Below are 18,029 nucleotides of genomic sequence, written 5' to 3'. Positions count from 1 at the left end.
TTCCAGTTAATGTCCCATTAAGATAAATGAGAAGAATTCACATCTTCTGCTTAAGTGGTGATCTCAGAAAACATAACATTTCATAGTCTTTGAACAAACAAGCACTTCCATTTGCTGAGGTGAAATGTATTCCTAATACAGAAGCAGATCTCAGTAACTGACGCCTTCAGATGTACACTTTTTTCCTCACAAGAATTTCAGTTCTTAGTGAGTGAGTAGCCCAGGAGAAGAGCAAAGCCTGCCTTGGGGTTAAGGCATCGGACTTTCCATCAAATAACAGGGTTCTCTTCTCACTCCCTTTCACAGTTGCCTTCTCATGCTGTGAGTGCCATGGAAACCAGGATTTTCACGGGTGCCTACTAACAGCATTTCCCTGCCCAATCTGAGGCAGCCCAGGCCTAATTTCTGTAGTCGAGAGGAAAGGTGGCAGCTGAAGGGACCTCACCGGTTCCTACCCACTTTTTGAAGCTAAGCACATTTCAGTTTGCCAGCACATAAAACACAGAAAAGAATACTTATCTCTCACTGCACAGTGTGTTGAACAAAGAAAGTGCTATTTAAGTACACAGATAAAAACAAGCCTTAAGTTGAAGATATATCTGCAAAAATAAATGTAACGTTAACCATATACATTACACTAAAGATGAAAAAACTGCTGTAAGGCTCTGGGGATCAAGTGCTCCCCCTTTTATGTATGTAGCAGGGAGAAGAGAGAGAAGAGACAGAGCTGGGAGGGCATTAGTATGCAGTTCTGTATTTTGCATTTGAACTACTGCTAAGCAGAGTTTTAAATATACTTTTTGATTTGTAACACTAGTAGCTGAAGGTGTTAAGTCTGGTGATTGTGTGCAGGCTAATACAGCACTATTTTGTTCTGGGCCACTCAAAGGTGCCCAACATCATTTTCTGTTCTCTTTTGCTTGTACACACACAGAGCGGGAGAAAGATGTCTGGGAAAAGAGTCTGACAGTTCTAGTTATTCATTGACATAAAAGACCCTTTGGTAGCAAAGCTTCATTTTAAAGTCTCTTGAGACTTACTCTATACTATTCTGGTACAGATTTTGGAAAAGAAAATACAATAAATGATTAAATGAATACCACGAGCAGTGAATGAGTACATGAAAGTCATTGGATTAAGAACAAAAAGCTTGAGGCTTTGAATTTCTGGAGCAAGCACAGAATTTCAGTAGAATGTAGTAGCAACACACTCTTACATGTTTTTATTGATAACATAATGTGTCTCATTTTGTCCCAATCAACTGTAGAAAATTTACCTAAACTGTGGGAACTGTCAGTGGAGAATGGCAGTATTAATTACTTCACTAAAGCCCTCATAAAATTTCCTTGTACAGTGTACCGTGCACATACAACAGCCCTTCTTTAAGGGTCCTTCTGTGAGCTGGATCCCTTTTTTGCCCTGCTCCGTCTGCTGCCTCCTGCAGTGTGATTAAGCCTGTGTGCTATCGTCGGATTTCGACTTCTCACCACACATCACCGCCCCGAGAAATCGCCACATGCTGATCGAGAATGTTCTTTTCCTGCCTAGCCCAGGATAAAAGTGCGGGACCAGTTTCAAAGGCGGGCGGAGGGGGAAGGAGGGACCAGACCAGAGGCTTGAAATCGCTGCCGGCCGCGCGCGGCGGGATCTGGCGGGAAACAGCGTCACCTAGCGGCGCGCGGAGCGCATCACCGCCCCCCGCACCGAACCCGCTCCTGCCCCCTCCCCGCCAAAGCCCAGACTCCTCCCAATCAGGTGGATCGGCTTGCTCGGTTCCCACCGAAATATCACCTCCTTCACTGTTTTCTTCTTCTTCTTCTTCTTTTTTTTTTTTTTTAATCAGTCGGTATGTCAGGGGAATATTTGTTCCGGTAACCTGCGTGTGCGACAAAACGCGGAAGGTTCCCTGTGTCGTTCATGTCTCTAAGAACGTTTGGGTCAGTAAGTTATTTGGTTTTATTTTTGTAGAAAAGAGCGTACATAGATCATGACCTTCCGATCCGTTTCGTTGTTGGTTGTTTTTTTTTTAAATCCATATATTCTTATCCAAGCTTTAAACGAGGTTTAACTAACTCTGTCCCTACCGTCAGGAAAATATTAGTTGTTAAACACATTGGTTGAACCTAAGACTGAGCCTATAGTGGCACCTGCCTACAGTCTAACTTTATTACATACCCTCCCACTTTTTAACCCAGATTACTGACAATGGAAGTCAAATTTATTGTGATATTCTAGGCATGCACAGAAAGTACCTTGTGAGGAAGAAATCTGTCAAGAATTTGAACCCTGATCAAAAAATCTTAATTTGATCAGATGTTTCATGTCCCTTTTAGGCAGAGAAGGACTCACGAACTAATGTAATTTTGTTCCTGTCTTTGAAATGATATAACCTTGACCCCTTCTTCAGCAAAAATAGTTCACCGGTAGTTTAGAGTACCTTATGAGTTCTGGAGGCAAATAATTCTCCAAAGTGCTCCCGTCTTGTGTGTTAATGAGGCTAAATGAGGATCCTCTACTGCCCATGGCCTTTCTGAAGCATCTTCTAACTAGTTCTTCTCCTTTTCCCCACTCCAATGGACTGTGGAAAATGAAGGCCTGATATCATGTACTGGAATCAGTGCGATGGGGAAGACTGTTAAAATTCTTTACTACAAAATTATAGACCCTTGTCAGTACCCTTAATTATGAGCACACTGTGCCCTTGCAAAAATTACCTTGATGTGCAAGGTAAGTTGGATTGCCCATAGATCATGCAAGAAGCCTACTTTGGGATACAAATGAGTAATAATCTAAATGCACTTTTTTCCCTTCAAGTGGAATAAATCAGTCCTAACTCTCTGCCCTAATAATACAAATTTCCTGACAGGTGTCAGCAGTTTCCATGTGTGCATTCCCATTATTTGAATTTGTGTTTCCCATCTGTTAAGTGGAAGTACCAATTCCTACTTCTAGGCATACGGTGGGTGAAATTTTATTTTGACTAAATTGATTGATGTAAATCTGACCAAAGTAATTGCCTCAGAATGCAGTTACTTCAGTTTACACTCTTGCAAACTGGAAATTATTCAGATCTGTGTTTCAGCATGGTCTGAGGCTCTGATGGTGATAGCGCTTAACCTGTTTCTTTATAGATACAATATGGGAATCAAAATCTGTGATTCACTGCAGTCCTAAACTGTCCTTGCAGTTTATCATGCAGATATAATGAAGGTTGAAACAAAATTATATAGGTAGGTTGCTCTGAAACTTACGAAGTCTTCTCTATAAATCAGCAACTATGAATACTCTGTCTCACTTAGACTGATACTCTCTCTCTACCTCTCTCTCACAATTTCCCCAAAATATCTCAAAAATATTGAAATCTAAAGATTTGCTCAACCTGGTTTGGGCTTCCCAGTCAACACTGTACTCTGTGACCCTTAAAAAATCTTAATTTGTATCTTGTGTTGATAAATTGCCTCTTTTTCTGGAAACAGTGAAATGTGTTTGGACTGCAATATCATTCATCACACTTCCATTCTACATATACCTCTTTTTTCTCCTGGTGGAAAGGTGTATGCAGCAATTAAGCATTTTACACATAAAGACACCTATGCAGTATATACCAAAGCAAAGACATCTACCTAGAGCTTTGGCCTGAGTTTTTGAAGGCAGCAAAGAGTGCCACTCCAAGCTGTCTTTAAAGATTGCAATAAAAGGTTTATGATCTGTATCTACTAGCATGGGTGACTCATAATAAATGTACTCCAAAGGTGTAGTGCCATGTCCGGCACTGATTACCCCAGTAAATGGGTACTCCTCTTCACTAGAGTCATTTGTAATCATATAACAACTTGACTTTCTGTCTGGAAAAGCATAGTTTTGTCAGATAGGTTTATGTCACTACATCTCTCGCAGCATTTTCAGAGACATGACAGTTGCTCATTTCATATATACTCCCACATCTTTCTGTACTTTAAACGTTTCTCCTTTCTTTACTCTTAATGTTCTAGATGCTGTTCAGGCTTTCTCTCTTTTAAAGAAAAAAAGAGAAGGAAAGCAGACAAAACAATAGCATATATCCTGAACATATGATTTATTTTCTCTTTTTGGGGGGAACAGATTTAACAGCTTTTTGTTCCCCTACTTGATTTAAGATCTTCTCTTTCTGCTCTTCTATCCCAGAAGTTACACTAGTATTGCTGGGCACCTCCAAAGTTGGTTTTTGGGCCTTTAGGAACTTCTGTGCTATTTTCTTGGGTTACTGAGTAGTTGTGACCAAATACTACTGTCTGAAATACGTACTGTATATGGATTTTCTTCAGTAGTTTTGAGTTGCAAAGAAGTAGGAATTTCAGGAGCTGGTGCATCAAGGATTGCAATTTTCCTTCTGTAAGAGGAAAGATTAAATAGACTGGCAACTCTTCAGCCCGAAGAAGAGGTGACTCAGGAAAAAGTGTAAAAATCTGAATAGGAAAATTGAATAGAGAGGCATTACAGCAGTAGTATGAAACTACGTAGGGCAGTAAAAAAAAACAGTGGAAATTTTACACAATGCAGGAATAAACTCTGGAACTCATTGCCATATGACATTGATAACAAAAATGTAAATCACCTCAAAAAAGATTATACAGAGTAATAAAAAATACTCACAGGGAGACAGCTGTTAATAGCCCCCCTATTTTTGAAGTCAGTAGAATACATACCTCGGAGCTGTGTGGAGGGGGTGCTAGAATACACTTAAATTGCAAGGGAAATTGGCATATTTGGAACTGGTTTTGTGTAACTGGGGCTGTAGATAGGCAACGCATTACTGTTTGGGAATTGCCATTCGGAAGAATGAGAACTGCTGTCAGATTTCACTGCTCCTGGAGCGAACAAGCAGAGGAAAGCCTTGCTTGCAGCAGAGAGCTCAAGCACACATGCACACAAATGCAGTGCATTAAACTCCTTGGATAATCAAGGGAAATTAATTCAAACAGCTCACTCTGAAACTCAGTTTGCTACTGGGGTGTTTTCAGTTCGTGCACCCTCCGTAAACTGCACTCACAACACAACTTCTGCAGAATGATGAAACTTCTGTTCTTACTAAAGTGATGCATCTCCACCCATTTAGCTCTTGCCCTATCTCTCACACTTTTTGTATCCTGTTTGATTCAACACCTCCTATTTCCTGAGAAGGACTGCATGAACTTGGGCCACCTTACCTTTACGGCTTTAGGCTTTGTCTTATGAGTTGTTTCTGGACAATGAGTGAACCTAGAGGTGCAAGGGCAATGCTTAGCCATTGGGGTAAAATGTTTAGTTCATGCATCTGTAGCTGTTGGTTGGATTTTCCAAAGGCTGAGATTTGGATTTTCCTCATGAGTAGTCGGCTATAATGAATTACTGTAGTTCAGATCATGAGCTTTTAGCTGATATAGTGTTTGGTCTGGCAGTAGCAGTCCCAAGAACCGTGGCTGTCTTCTGTCTATCCTGTCTTCTTTAAATGAGTGGAACAATGACTCCACATAAATGGAAACTCTGTACTGTTAAGCCTGACTAGTATTCGAAAGACAACTGTAAGATTTCACTCCATATAGTTTTAGAAAGCATCTTATCTCTGTTGGTTTCTAGTATAATTGTTATCTCTAGTGCTAAGAATAATGTTGAAGTGATATCAGATTTCAGTACACAGTGAAGTGAGAGTTCAGTTTCTGTAACCCTGTTTGTTTTTAAATGTTTGGATTCTGCATATTTTAATTTGTTTGCAAGGTGCCCCAGGTAACCATTGTATCACAGTGTGTGGTTTTGCTGATGACTGATAAGATTAGCATGAATTTCGGCTACATTCTTCTTAATGAGGGGATCATTCTGTATTGATTTGTTAAGTTAGTTAAGGCAATGCAAAATAAATAATCTCAATGTACTCATTAATTATATTGCCAGGATTAATACGTTAAATAAGGACCTGACTAGAAAATAAGATAACTTGTGATTTTTTTTTAAAAAAAAGACATTTTTTATATCTTTTTTAAATTAAGGTTCCCTCGTAACCTGAAAGCTGACTTTTCAGTGAAAGCTTTCTGTATGTTAAGTATTCCCAGTAACTTGAAGACAAGGATAATCTGCCTATGAATATTAATGTTCCCTTACCCTTCCCAAGACCTTTCATTTGTCATTAACAGGTATGACTGATACTGAGGATAGGCTGTGATTGCAGCCACGCTTGTGAGCGCTTTGAAAAATTATTATCTAAGCATGTATTTCCTTGAGCAGAAGACGGACATTTCTCAATAACTACTTACAGAGTGCGTATTCATATTACTGGGCCAGGCTGGCAACAAGCTGGGGGTGCATATGGGCATGTTGTGGTGCAGGCGACTGAGAGAAGAACTGGAGATGAGAGAAAGGCCATGCCATGCTGATGAAAGAAAGATGGAGGTCCTGTAACCTCGGTGAAGCTGTTCCACTACACACCAGCCGAGTATGGTCCTAATTTGAAGAGTGCCTTTTCCGTTGGGTTGTTTTAATTCTCTGCTGTGAAGAACAACTTCTGACACATTTGTCCTCTTTGCAAAATATTTGTCAGCTGTATTTCTTTCTGTATGAGTCCCTGATATTTATTTTTTTGTGTGTGAATCACATCACTGCTTAAAGCTCTGCTTGACCTCAGAGGCTCTTTTGCAATCAAGGAGAACACTAACCAGGATTGTACAAACATGCATTGCACAAGTATGCATTGTATATCGTACCTCAGTCAAACCCTGCGGATGGAGCTTGCAGTGTTTATTTTAGAAAATGGAGAAAACTACAGTAGAATTCTTTAACTGAAAAATGAGTGTATTCTGTTTATGACTATATTGTGACCCATCCACTGAGGAAAATTGCTCATGTGTTCTACAGATTTCACCCTCATCTATTCTTCTTAATACAGTTTCTCAAATTTGTTATTTCAATTACCAAGCATTTTTTTGTTTCTAGCTGATATTTTTTTTCAAAAGGGCCGGATTATCATAAAATGTGGGCTCATATTACACTTTCACAAATTATGGGTTGATTCGGAAAAGATCAGAGACTATTACCGTGTAGCTACTGTCAGTTTTACCAGCATAACCTCTCTCTGAGTAGGATGGGCTGTGCCATTGCTGAGGAAAATCTACCTTAGATTTTGGATGGGAAATCTATACTTACTAGTTTTTTAAATCTATACTCTCTGGAATAACGATTACAGTTGGACTGTGTCGACACTGTAGCTACTTATAGCGTCACTGAAAATATAGTTTTTCACACTTTGAATTGACTCTTACTTACACAGATGAAAAATGTGTATTTGTTTAACTGAAAGTATTTATGATATAAATACTTCAGAATCTAAAAAGCACACCAGAATTACGAAAATGTAAGTATGAACCCTGAATTTCAACGGGTGCAAGTACTGCAGCCATATAACTTACTTTCTGTATTGTAATAACACTATAATTAATTACTCCATAATTGTCTGTTTGTATCAACTAACTATACTCACTATGCTATGAATGCTACTGGACAAATGTAGTTGAAATGTCAGATTTAATGTTAATTTGTGATATAATATGTAACTGAACTCATTAAATGAATGATTGATACAACAAAAGTAGTTAATCAGAAAGAAATCTTTGGGATACATAAATCTCCCTGTGTTTGCATGACTTCATGTACCCTCCCGAAAAAAAGAAAAAAAGACTGGTGATATGTTTTGAAGGTAATTTCTTCACCTAGAGTGCCTTCTGGTCATGTTATTTTTGTAACGTACATGACTTTGATGACTTTGACAAACAGAAGATTTGTGGTTGGAATTCACATAAGTAACTCAAAGAACGTCGCTCTTGCATGTCACATCTGTGAAGACATCCAATGTGGAGTAACAATTTACATGTCAATGTGCTCTTCTATGTAATTTCAGAGCTTCTGTGTAGACACCACCAAGAAATTGTGCTCAGATCAAGCTGCTGATGTTTCGGAATTACAAGTTAGTTGTCAAAACGATTTGGTGCATCGTGAGAGTAAGAAGGACATGACTGAGAAAGCTACATTAGTGGAAACCAGTGTTATTAAAGGTCAGTTAAGCATTATGGTTTGAGTTATTAATATAACAAAGCTTAACCCCAGCCCTCGTAAATAATTTACAATACAGGATTATCTTGTGTGATTTCACTTGGAATCTGTGACTTAGTCTAAAGAGATGAAAAGTGAACATTTCTGCTCCTCCTCCATAAATGCCGTAAGGAAAATTCATCCAAGCTCTCAACAACAGCATGGTATTAAACTCTGTTTGACACTGCAGTATGAATATTCAGTAGTTTTTAGGAACAGACGTGTGAAAAAGATGCACTTTTGCTTTAGGATCACGCTTACACATCATCTGTTACAAAAAAAAATGATACCAACAGGTTTTAAAGATGAGCAAGCAATTTATGTCAAACATATGAACATGTCTTCAACTCATGCTTTTGTATTTTGAAGAAAAAAAAATAGTTGTGCAAATTAATTGACTGATAATTGTGTGCTTGGATTTTCCAAGCGTTTTTGATAGCTGTTTAGCTTTTCTACTTATCTTTAAAGTTTTCCTTTTTCAGAAATGAAACACACTGAAATTGAGAAGCTAGATTGTAAGAGGACAAATGCAAAAGACTTTGCAGTTAACATAAAAAAATCAAATGATTTCATTAATCTGTCAGTCACAGGTTATATCTGAATTAGGAACACATCATATTAATTACAACACTGGAATATCTGGAGCAATAAAGCACAAATACGCATCCTCATGGCATTTGCTAACTGATAATTGACATCAGTATAAGAACTTCCCATAAAGTTTCTCTTCATTGTCTCGTCATTCAGTGTGTGAGACTCTTAAAAAGGACTGTCTGTTTGAAACTACGTATGCCAAAACTTCCAAATGCAACATAAACAACTATTGTAATGAAGGAAGAATCACTGTGACGTGTATTCACTAGTCCTGTTTATTATTTGAGAATTGATTTTTGAAATGTAATCTCTTTTTTTTATTTTATTTCGTGGCTTTGAAAAATCACCCTGTAGGCTCCCTTTTGCTACTGCTTGATGATTTGATTAGATTTTTTTATAGGGGTAAATGGTGAAGTTTCCATATTGTCAGCTGCAAAGAACAATATCCTCTGTTCAAACTCCGGTAAAAAACTAATACCAAGATGGGTCAATGTGCTCTTTTGTGCCAGGGGAACTACCTGCAAATCACTGAGCCTAGACTTTGAAAACCACTGGCCATGCTACAGTTGGATTATTTGTGTGGATTAGTCTCTGTGGGGTGAGGCAGGCCTGGGAAGCAAGAGAGATGCACATGAAGAAAACATGACCAAAGCATCCTTACTGAAGTAAACCAGGCTCAAAGTTTATGCTGAGGACTGGCTTATTCACAAGCACAGAAGTCAGTGTTTGTGTAGGTGCTTCACTTGATGGGCTTAGACACCTCACAGACAGGGAAAGCCACACAGGATAAAGCTATATAACGGTTTTACAGCCAAGATTCAAAGATCTTTCTGAATGCAGCTGCTCAGTTCGTGCAGTGAGAAGTGGAGCCATACAGTCACTTCCTGTGCCTCTTACAGGAACCATGCAGTGGTTTCTTAACTGAGATCCCTTGGCTGAGAAAAGAAGTTTGGAGCTACCATCATTAAGGCTTTATCTCAGTTACAAGACTGAGAGGTCACCTAGTCATTCCATTATTTGTATTGGAACCATTTTCCTACTGTGGGAGTATTTGTTACTACTTGGGATTTTTTTACGATTGAGCACCACTGAGAAGAGTCTAGCTCCAGTTTTTTCTCATCTTCCCATCAGGTGTTTATAACCAGTGATGAGGTCCTCCCTGAGCGTTCTGTCCACCAGGATGAACAGTCCCAGCCTGTTCAGCCTCCCTTTCTATTTTAGATGCTCCAGTCCTTTGAGCACGTTCATGGTCCTTTGCTGGACTCATTCCACAATGTCCATGTGCCTCTGGTACTGGGGAGCACACATCTGTACCCAGCATTCCAGGTGTGCTCTCACCATTGCTGAACAAAAGGGGAAGGCTCTCTGTTGACACCACCTTGGCTAATGAAGCCCAGGTGCTTGCTGGACTTGACACAAGGACACATTGCTGGCTCGTGGTCAGCTCATCTGCCAGGACTAACAGGTTTTTCTCTGCAAAGCTGCTGTCCAGTTAGGCAGCCTCAGCCTGTACTGGTGCATGGGGCTATTCTTCCCTAGGTGAAGGACCTTGTCTTTTCCTTCATGAACTTAATGAGATTTCTCTCTGCCCAGTCCTGCAGCCTGTCCAGGTCCCTCTGAATGGCAGCACAAGCATCTCAGCCATTCCTCTCAATTTATGACATTATGCAAACTTACCGAGGGGACACTCTGTCCCACAATCCGTGCCATCAATGAACCACTGTGCTTGTAGCAGACACCCACAATAACATCACCCATGTTGTTCTGTCCACTAAATCCCGACCCAGAAGCTCTTAGCAGGCTCTTCACCTGTCCACAGGCAGAGGGCTGCACCTGTTAGCCATGCTACCGGCAAAGTTTCCGCTTTCTCCTTCACGCTATTTGCTAGCTCAATCAGTTTGTGGTTCTGGGCACTAGAAAATAGGCTTGGACTTTCTGTAGCTGTTCTTGATTTGGACCTTCTACTGAACATGGTTCCTCACCACAGTGAAATAAGGTAATGGTGCTGACTATGTCACCTGCCCTGCCTTCTCTCTCTTTACTCATTTTGAACCAGTAACATTAGTCTTTTCTCCATCCCTTTAATCCTTATTTATATGTCCTTGATGAACTCTTTCTAGAATCTCCAAGAGCACCTTACTTTTATTTACTATTTTCCACTTTCTAGTACGTCTATTTTTCTTAGCCGGTTCTTCTGGTTTTAATTCTGAAACACCCTAATTGAGAAGAAAGCTATTTCTAGGGACTTTTTCAAGTTTAAAATTGTTTTCTCTTAGCTCTTCTTGCTCTACTTCCTTTGGTCTTCATTCCATTATCCTAACCTTTGTTGTGGTATCTCTTATGTGAAAACAGAGTTTTCTACTGGTTGAGACTCACTCATCAATCATAATGGTAGATTACTGATGTAATTCTTCCTGCTTTCAGTAGACGCATTTCTTTTAAACTCACTTTTTCCTACCTATTTCCCTGAGTTTACGGCTAGAGACCTGTGCTTTGCAGGTAGTCCTAGGTATATGGCCAAGAATATTAGGTGAAAAAATGATGTTCGAGCTGATGAAGGCTTGCTTGCCTCTGCTCCTGCAAAGATTCACAGCACTAACTCCTCCCAGCTAGCCCAGTTCTTAGTTGTGTTTCTGATTTAAAAGCTCATTGATCATATGTCTCCTGCTTCATTCCTCATGAAAGCTGCAGTTGGTTAATTTGAAGTTTGTGCTATATACCGTATTAATTTAGACTACTCACAGAAGATCAGATAAAGAAAAATGTTTCTGAAGGTTTCAAAGAAACACTTAGTACCTCTGTTTAATACACACAGAAAATCAAGAGGTAGTATCATAATGTCTCTGCTTTTGCAAGGCTAGGAAACTGCTTCTTGTTTAATTGCCATGGAATATATCTCTGTATAAACTTGGTCTAAATATGAATATAGTGTGAGTTTGAGCTTTAATCTGGACCAGAGAGCAGTGGTGGATTGGACGATGACATACGCTAATCAAAGCTGGAGGTTTTTTGAAAGATTTGTGTTAGTATAGCTCAAAATTATTTGACTTAATTCAAAGATAACTGCAGAATTATGCAGGAGATTGGATTAGATGATGTAGCAGTTCTTTCTGGCCAGTCAAGGGGTCCCCATGAGTCCACTGTTGCGTGCAGCAAGCTTGCCTGTTCCAGAGAATATACACTGCTCTGCTAATTCACAAGATAATGGATTAGAAAATATGCCAAGACTAATAACACAGACACACTCCTGTGGGTTTTGAGTGGGAGGAAATGCACCATTCACTGACTAATCTTTAAACTTCTACTGGTGAATGTTAAGCCACCCTCCAAAGCACTAACCCGTTTCAAATTCCTAATAAGGGTGTTGAATCTGTGCTCTCCCGAAAAAAAAAAAAAGCCCGGTTACAGAGACAATTACAACTTCTTATTAAAGGCCAGATATTTCCGAAAAGAAAAGCAGTATATTTTTTCTTTCAGTTTTAAAGCTTCTATTGCCTTTCCTTACAGAGTTTATGCTAATAAACATAGGATTTATTAACTTTGTTTCTAAGAAATTGAAACTTTTTCATATGTTGCAATTAAACCTGAATTGACCACTAAAGATATCTTATTTTCTTATATTTGATTAAGTTTGATTTCATTAGAAATAGTAGTAATATCTGCAGGATATTAACTCTCATCAGAAATCTGCTGTATTGGTTTTTCTTTCACCTTGAAATTTATTCTAAGTGGGGGTTTCTAAAATATTGCCTAATCTTCTTGCTCATGGTTTAGGTTTCTGGAATTGCTACAGTCTGCAATAAAAAAGCGTTTATGCTGATTTTGTTTATTGATGCCAGGACATTTTAGGAAAGATATTTATATATTCTTACTTTAGGCACTTGATATAGGAGACCAGTGGGCTAGAGAAAGAAAAATACGCATGGGCCTCCTGATTGCAATTTAGGATGCACATGTAACATCTACTAAATTTTGCACTGGACATGGTTTAAGAAATTCCTGCCTCTGTGCTGTAGCTTGCTGTCCCATCAGTGAGGGCAACACATTTGGTTACGGGTCTGTGCTCTGCACCAATTATTAAAATGAATTAAGCATAATATTACAAAAAAAAAACAACCCAAAACCAAAAAACAAACCAGAATAATAGAATTCTCAATTATTTTGAAAAAAGCTGTTATTTCTTTGGTGATGTCACAGGATTTTCATATTAGCATTCTTAATTAGGGGCACAGGGATAAGCAACATGAATTAGAATTCGTTTAGTGCATGCATGTGTGACAATTCTCTCCAGGTTCCACACTTCAGCTCCATCTTTGGTAAGGGCAAAACTGTTATTAGATCCTTTGGCTTCTATGGCCTTGTATCTATCTTAAAAAGAAAAAAAGATAGACTCTTTCCTTATTTTTGGGCTGTGAACACAAAACTTATTCCTGGCTGACACATCTTCATAGAAAAATCATAGAAATCATAGAATGGCCTAGGCTGGAAGGGACCTTAGAGATCATTTTAATCCAACATTCCTGTCAGGGGCAGGGACGCCACCTCTCGACTAGACCAGGCAACACATGGGGACCGAGCGGGAATCGAACCCGCGACCTCAGTGTTGTCATTGTTGTCAGCACCGTTGCTCAAACCACTGAGCCAATGGGTCTTCTGAGAAAGTTTAAAACAAAGGTAAGAAAATTACTTTATGGAGATCACATTATTTCATAGGATGGCAAGTACACTTTAGTAAACTATATTTAAACATTTTCTGTCAGTTTTCCTCTTAACCAAAACCTCTAATTTGTTGTACAGAAGGGGAAAACAACATAGGCTCTTAATCATTTTATTAGATATGACTGATATGTTTATTAGATATGACTGATTTTAATTGCAGTAATACACAGAGGTTCCAGGCAGGAGCTCGTAGAAGTGGTTGCAAGGAGGAGGTACCGCGGTGTTATGTGTCAAGTAACTGAACGGGACTTCGCTCTGCTCCTCCAGCTCTGGGAGTCTGAGGAGTGGTGTGATGGTGCCTTCTCCTTACCCTCTTGCAGAAAGATACTATGGGACCCAAAATATGCAATTGCTTAAAATTCGTGGCAACCATTTCTCTTCTGCAAAAGCTGTTGATATAAAGAAAGAGGCAGTAGTGCAACAGTGGAAATTAGCATCTTTACAAATACCATAAAACTGGCAAGAAAAGAAGGGACAAAGAAGAAAATTAAAAAATATATAAGGACAGTGAAAGAGGTCAACATATGTCTCAGGAAATCTACTTTTTAAAAAAAAATAAATTTAAGATTAAATATTTCCAATCTATGAGTTAGTAGATTCCAAAAGGAAATAAACATTACTCATACATGAATTATAACCATGCAGTGCTTATGAAATGATTGTAGCACTTAACAGTTTTTGAAGATACACTACATCATCATGTGAAGGACTAATTGATGGATACCTGGTTAAGGAACAGTCTGTTAGCTTTGTAGGCTTTGATTCTGCTGACTGAATAGCTTTCAGTAGCGCTGCTGAAGGAATCAGTTCTCATTAGCACTGAGGAACATTGGGACCAAGCCGCAGCAAATAAAATGCTACTGTTCATAAAAACACTGTGGCTTACACATATGCCTTCAGTTCTGTGCATTCTCACTTAAGCAATGTGCAGAAATAAGGAAGTGGGTTTTCCATGTTTAGTTCACAATATTATCGCACATAGTAATTCACAAGTATTGCTTTGCAGTTAGGCATAAACACGAATGTTATCATGTGATTGAATGTTAATTTGTGGAGCATAAGTCCTGAACTGAGATATTCACCACAGCTGTAAAACTGCGTTATGGTCACGGCAGGGACTTTTAGGTGTGCAGCCTCGTAGGCACGTGAGTTGGCGTTTCTAGCACTAGTTTTATTCAAGCAAGGGTCCTGGTGGATTCGATTAGTTCTGTTGCCTGCATTTTGAAGTAGGGCAGAATGGAGAGTTATGACAAGTGTTTGTGACCTTGAAATTTGTGAAGCAACAGCAAGTATATCCAAAGGAAAAAAAACCCACCCCAACCCTACTCATTCCAGGATACAAGCGAGATAGATGGAAATTTTTAGTCTGCAGAGCACTACCCTTCCACTATAAAGGCAAATGTAATTATACAAATTGTTCCAGGAAGAGCAGAATTAATTAAATTTGTTCTAATAAGTATTCAGGTCTGTTGTCCCCTACTGCTCCTCTCCCTCTTCCTTGATAATAACCAAAACTCTCCTTATGGCATTCCTATCAAATGAAAAAGAGCAGGTCTGGAGCTATGTGTGTGTTGAGTAGCCAACCAATATGCACACGCTGATTTATCCTGCTGTCTGCTGCCAAATGCAGTGCATAACAGCTGTGTTCTGCATGCTTTTCTTTCCATAGAGGAACTAATTCAGCTCTTCCGTTTGTAACCACGTTAAGACTTATGCCTCCTTTTCAATTCTGACTGAAATTGGCAAAAAAAAAAAAAATTAAAGGACTGAACAGATCGACAGATGGATGGATAGACAGCATGATGACACAAGCCTTGTTTTCTTAGCAGGCTGAGATGGCATATCTGATTCAGTAATTCAATGTTGAGTCTAATAGATTTTTTTTCAAACAGTGAAGCAAATTGCATTGATTTCACTGTTCAGAATCCCCCTGGGATCGTTCAGCTTGTCCCATTCGTTGCTTAATGCTTTATTGAAGTGTAAATTTATACATTTCAGAAGGCATCCTACACAGGTTTGGGACTGGGGACAGCTGTGATTTAGTCTGGCCTGATGACATTAATTTCCTTTCTCCTTGAACTGCCTTGCTTAGAAGCATATCATTTTGTTTGCCTGTGTTTGGGAAAGAAGAAAATCAGGCTATGCCATCCATGAGCAATCTGCACTTTATATCAGTGTTAGCAAATCTAAGTGCACAAACAATATTTCCCTTGCTGAATCACAAGGATTACCTTATTCTTTCAGTGCCTGTTTTATTCATTAGTTTACTTTTACTGATATCAAACACAGCCAACTTGCAAGTGGATTACAAACTTGGAAATACTTATTAACAAGATAGTGGCCATATGTGTGAGATCTTCATTACATTTATCATCATAGGTTTGGGGGTTGGTTGGTTTGGTAGTTTTTTTTCCTTTTAATGCCTAGATTTGGATATACTTTGTTAATTTACTCATTCCTAAAAAGTAACAGGGGGACTTGCCTTGCTTTTTGCTTTTGTGTTTGTCTGTATGAATTGTACAACTTTTTTTTCTGGGCAAGGGCAGACTCTTCCATTTCCTTACAGTTATTTTTTGCTAATTGCTCAGGTCTGACAAACACAGCACTTGGAAAGTGTGAGGTAGAAAAAGAAGAGGAGCATGACTATGAGTATGTGGATGAAAACATAATTGAAAACCTAAGAAAAGTATTTCAAGACCCAACTACTGGGAACAAGCATGCACTTCCTGAAGGAAGAAGGTGAGTGTGACCCACAATCTCTTATGGATGCAAACAAGTGCAGGCAGAGTCGTTTTTCAGACCGGCTGGTAACCTTCACTCCCCCAAAAAGCAGGAGGATTTCCCCTGGGAACTGCCACTGTTGCTCTGAATATCCAGTGGATAATGCAGGACGACCTCTTCTGAGCTTGTGAACCCCTGTTTCTCTTCACAATGTCACCTTTGTCAAAGGACTACCTATCATCATTCCTCGTTTACAGATAGAGACAAAACTTTAATTAGACCAACAGTCATCCTTAAAAAAACCACACAGGAACTCAGAGAAAGGCTTTGAATCTGAAAGCCACTCTATTTTTTCTAATTTGTGCCAGTTTTCTGTGACAAATTATAGTACTCTAAATGCAACTCTTTTCCTTTTTTGAAAAGTGGTTGCCTTGTGTGCATGACTAAGGTTTGTAAAAAGGTTTCTGGAATTATCTGTGTTTTCACTAAATCCTCGAGGTTTTTCCTCTGGCAGTCTGCAGAGATGCAAAGTGCTAGTGAAGAGGCTCTTTGCTTTAAAAAGGCTTCAAGAATCATTTCCAGCTAAACATAGATTAGCGGTTTTTTTCCAGATCTAAGACAAACAGTGTAGTCCAAGCTCTTTTCACTCGTAGCTGAACCTTCTGTGAACTTCACTTGATTCAGCTGAATTGCTTCTCTCGCTAAGAGAAACCCCTGAAAGCCCAGCAAAACTTGAAATGTTTTGTTTCAGAGATTAAAAAAATATTTTATTATGATCTGGTATTTTATTTCAAAATGGCATAAAATGCTTCTGTTCTGTTTAAGCAGTGTACTGTATCTGAAATTATCTGTTAACCTGAAATGCTCAAAACCACTCAGAAACATGACATCTATGGCAGTATGTGGTATCCATGTGGCCTTCTCTTTACCTGATCAAAATCACAGAAACTCCAGTGTTACAGGAAAGACTTAAACAAAACAGGACATCTTAAATAACGCATTATTTCTTCAGGATGGGGACTTACTCTATCAACTAAAGATGTCAATACAGAGAGAATGAAACTGTCTTTTGACTAAAATAGTCCTTTTGACTGCAGACATTAAGGGAAAAGCACAGCTTCAAGAAGCAATGCCAGTCTAGAGGATCAGTCTCTAATTATTCTACCTGCTGTCGTAGTATCAGCTCCTTTAAGTCTTTATCTACCTGCCCTTTAAAGTCCCTATCAATAGATGCAAGGTTTCACTTTATTAGTTGTCTTCTTTGAGGGCTCTAGTGAAACATGAAAGAAAGAACCTTTCCTGCCTTGAGGGGGATGACTGTCTGTCTTGGATTATGAAGCAGTCCCATAAATTATCATCCTTGGTGGATGACAGAAGTATCCACCCTCTAAAATCATTAGCCAAGGAGCATGTAGCTCCTCCAGCCTGCTGGTCTCCCCCTAGTCATGAGAAATCCTCTGTTATGGCTTTTATCTAGCACTTAAAATTTCTATCAAGCTTCTGTGCTTGCACTTGTGAGCAGTTTGAGAAATACGGATTTGATGTGGGCATATGAAATTAGCCTTTAATGTGGGCACATGAAATTAACCTTTAATGTGGGCAAAAGTCCTATAAAATATTTAGCCAGGTAAAATGATTGATGGAGCTTTAAAAAACAGCTTTTGAGCATGCATATTACACAGCTGGTTGAAGGAGCTATTAAAAATAACAAAATTACTTGGTTTAGACTTACTTAAAGCAAATCATGCACAAAAATATGTTGTCTCTTGCATCCATGCCAGACATATAATATCTGATCATGTTATTTCTACTTCAAGAATTCATCATTTAATCATTTCCCACCCATGGTACCTCCCTTCCTCCAAACATTTATATTATTACTATCCACTTTCAATTATTTG

At 38.9% G+C, this 18,029-nt stretch overlaps 1 protein-coding gene across 1 annotated transcript in view; it reads left to right on the top strand.

Annotated features, from left to right (window-relative positions):
* The window catches only part of LOC104273648 (protein THEMIS-like), a gene marked incomplete at its 3' end in the record, with an annotated part of 72,777 nt that extends 56,631 nt beyond the window's left edge, over positions 1-16,146 (top strand). The window contains 2 exon segments of the mRNA XM_009869040.1: positions 7,904-8,057; positions 15,996-16,146. Coding sequence (XP_009867342.1) covers positions 7,904-8,057; positions 15,996-16,146 — 305 coding nt within the window.
* Positions 16,147-18,029: the final 1,883 nt, after the last annotated feature.

This window comes from Apaloderma vittatum, unplaced genomic scaffold (genome assembly GCF_000703405.1).
Source record: "Apaloderma vittatum isolate BGI_N311 unplaced genomic scaffold, ASM70340v1 scaffold115, whole genome shotgun sequence".
NCBI lineage: Eukaryota > Metazoa > Chordata > Aves > Trogoniformes > Trogonidae > Apaloderma > Apaloderma vittatum.
This window is presented reverse-complemented; position numbering and strand designations above follow the sequence as displayed.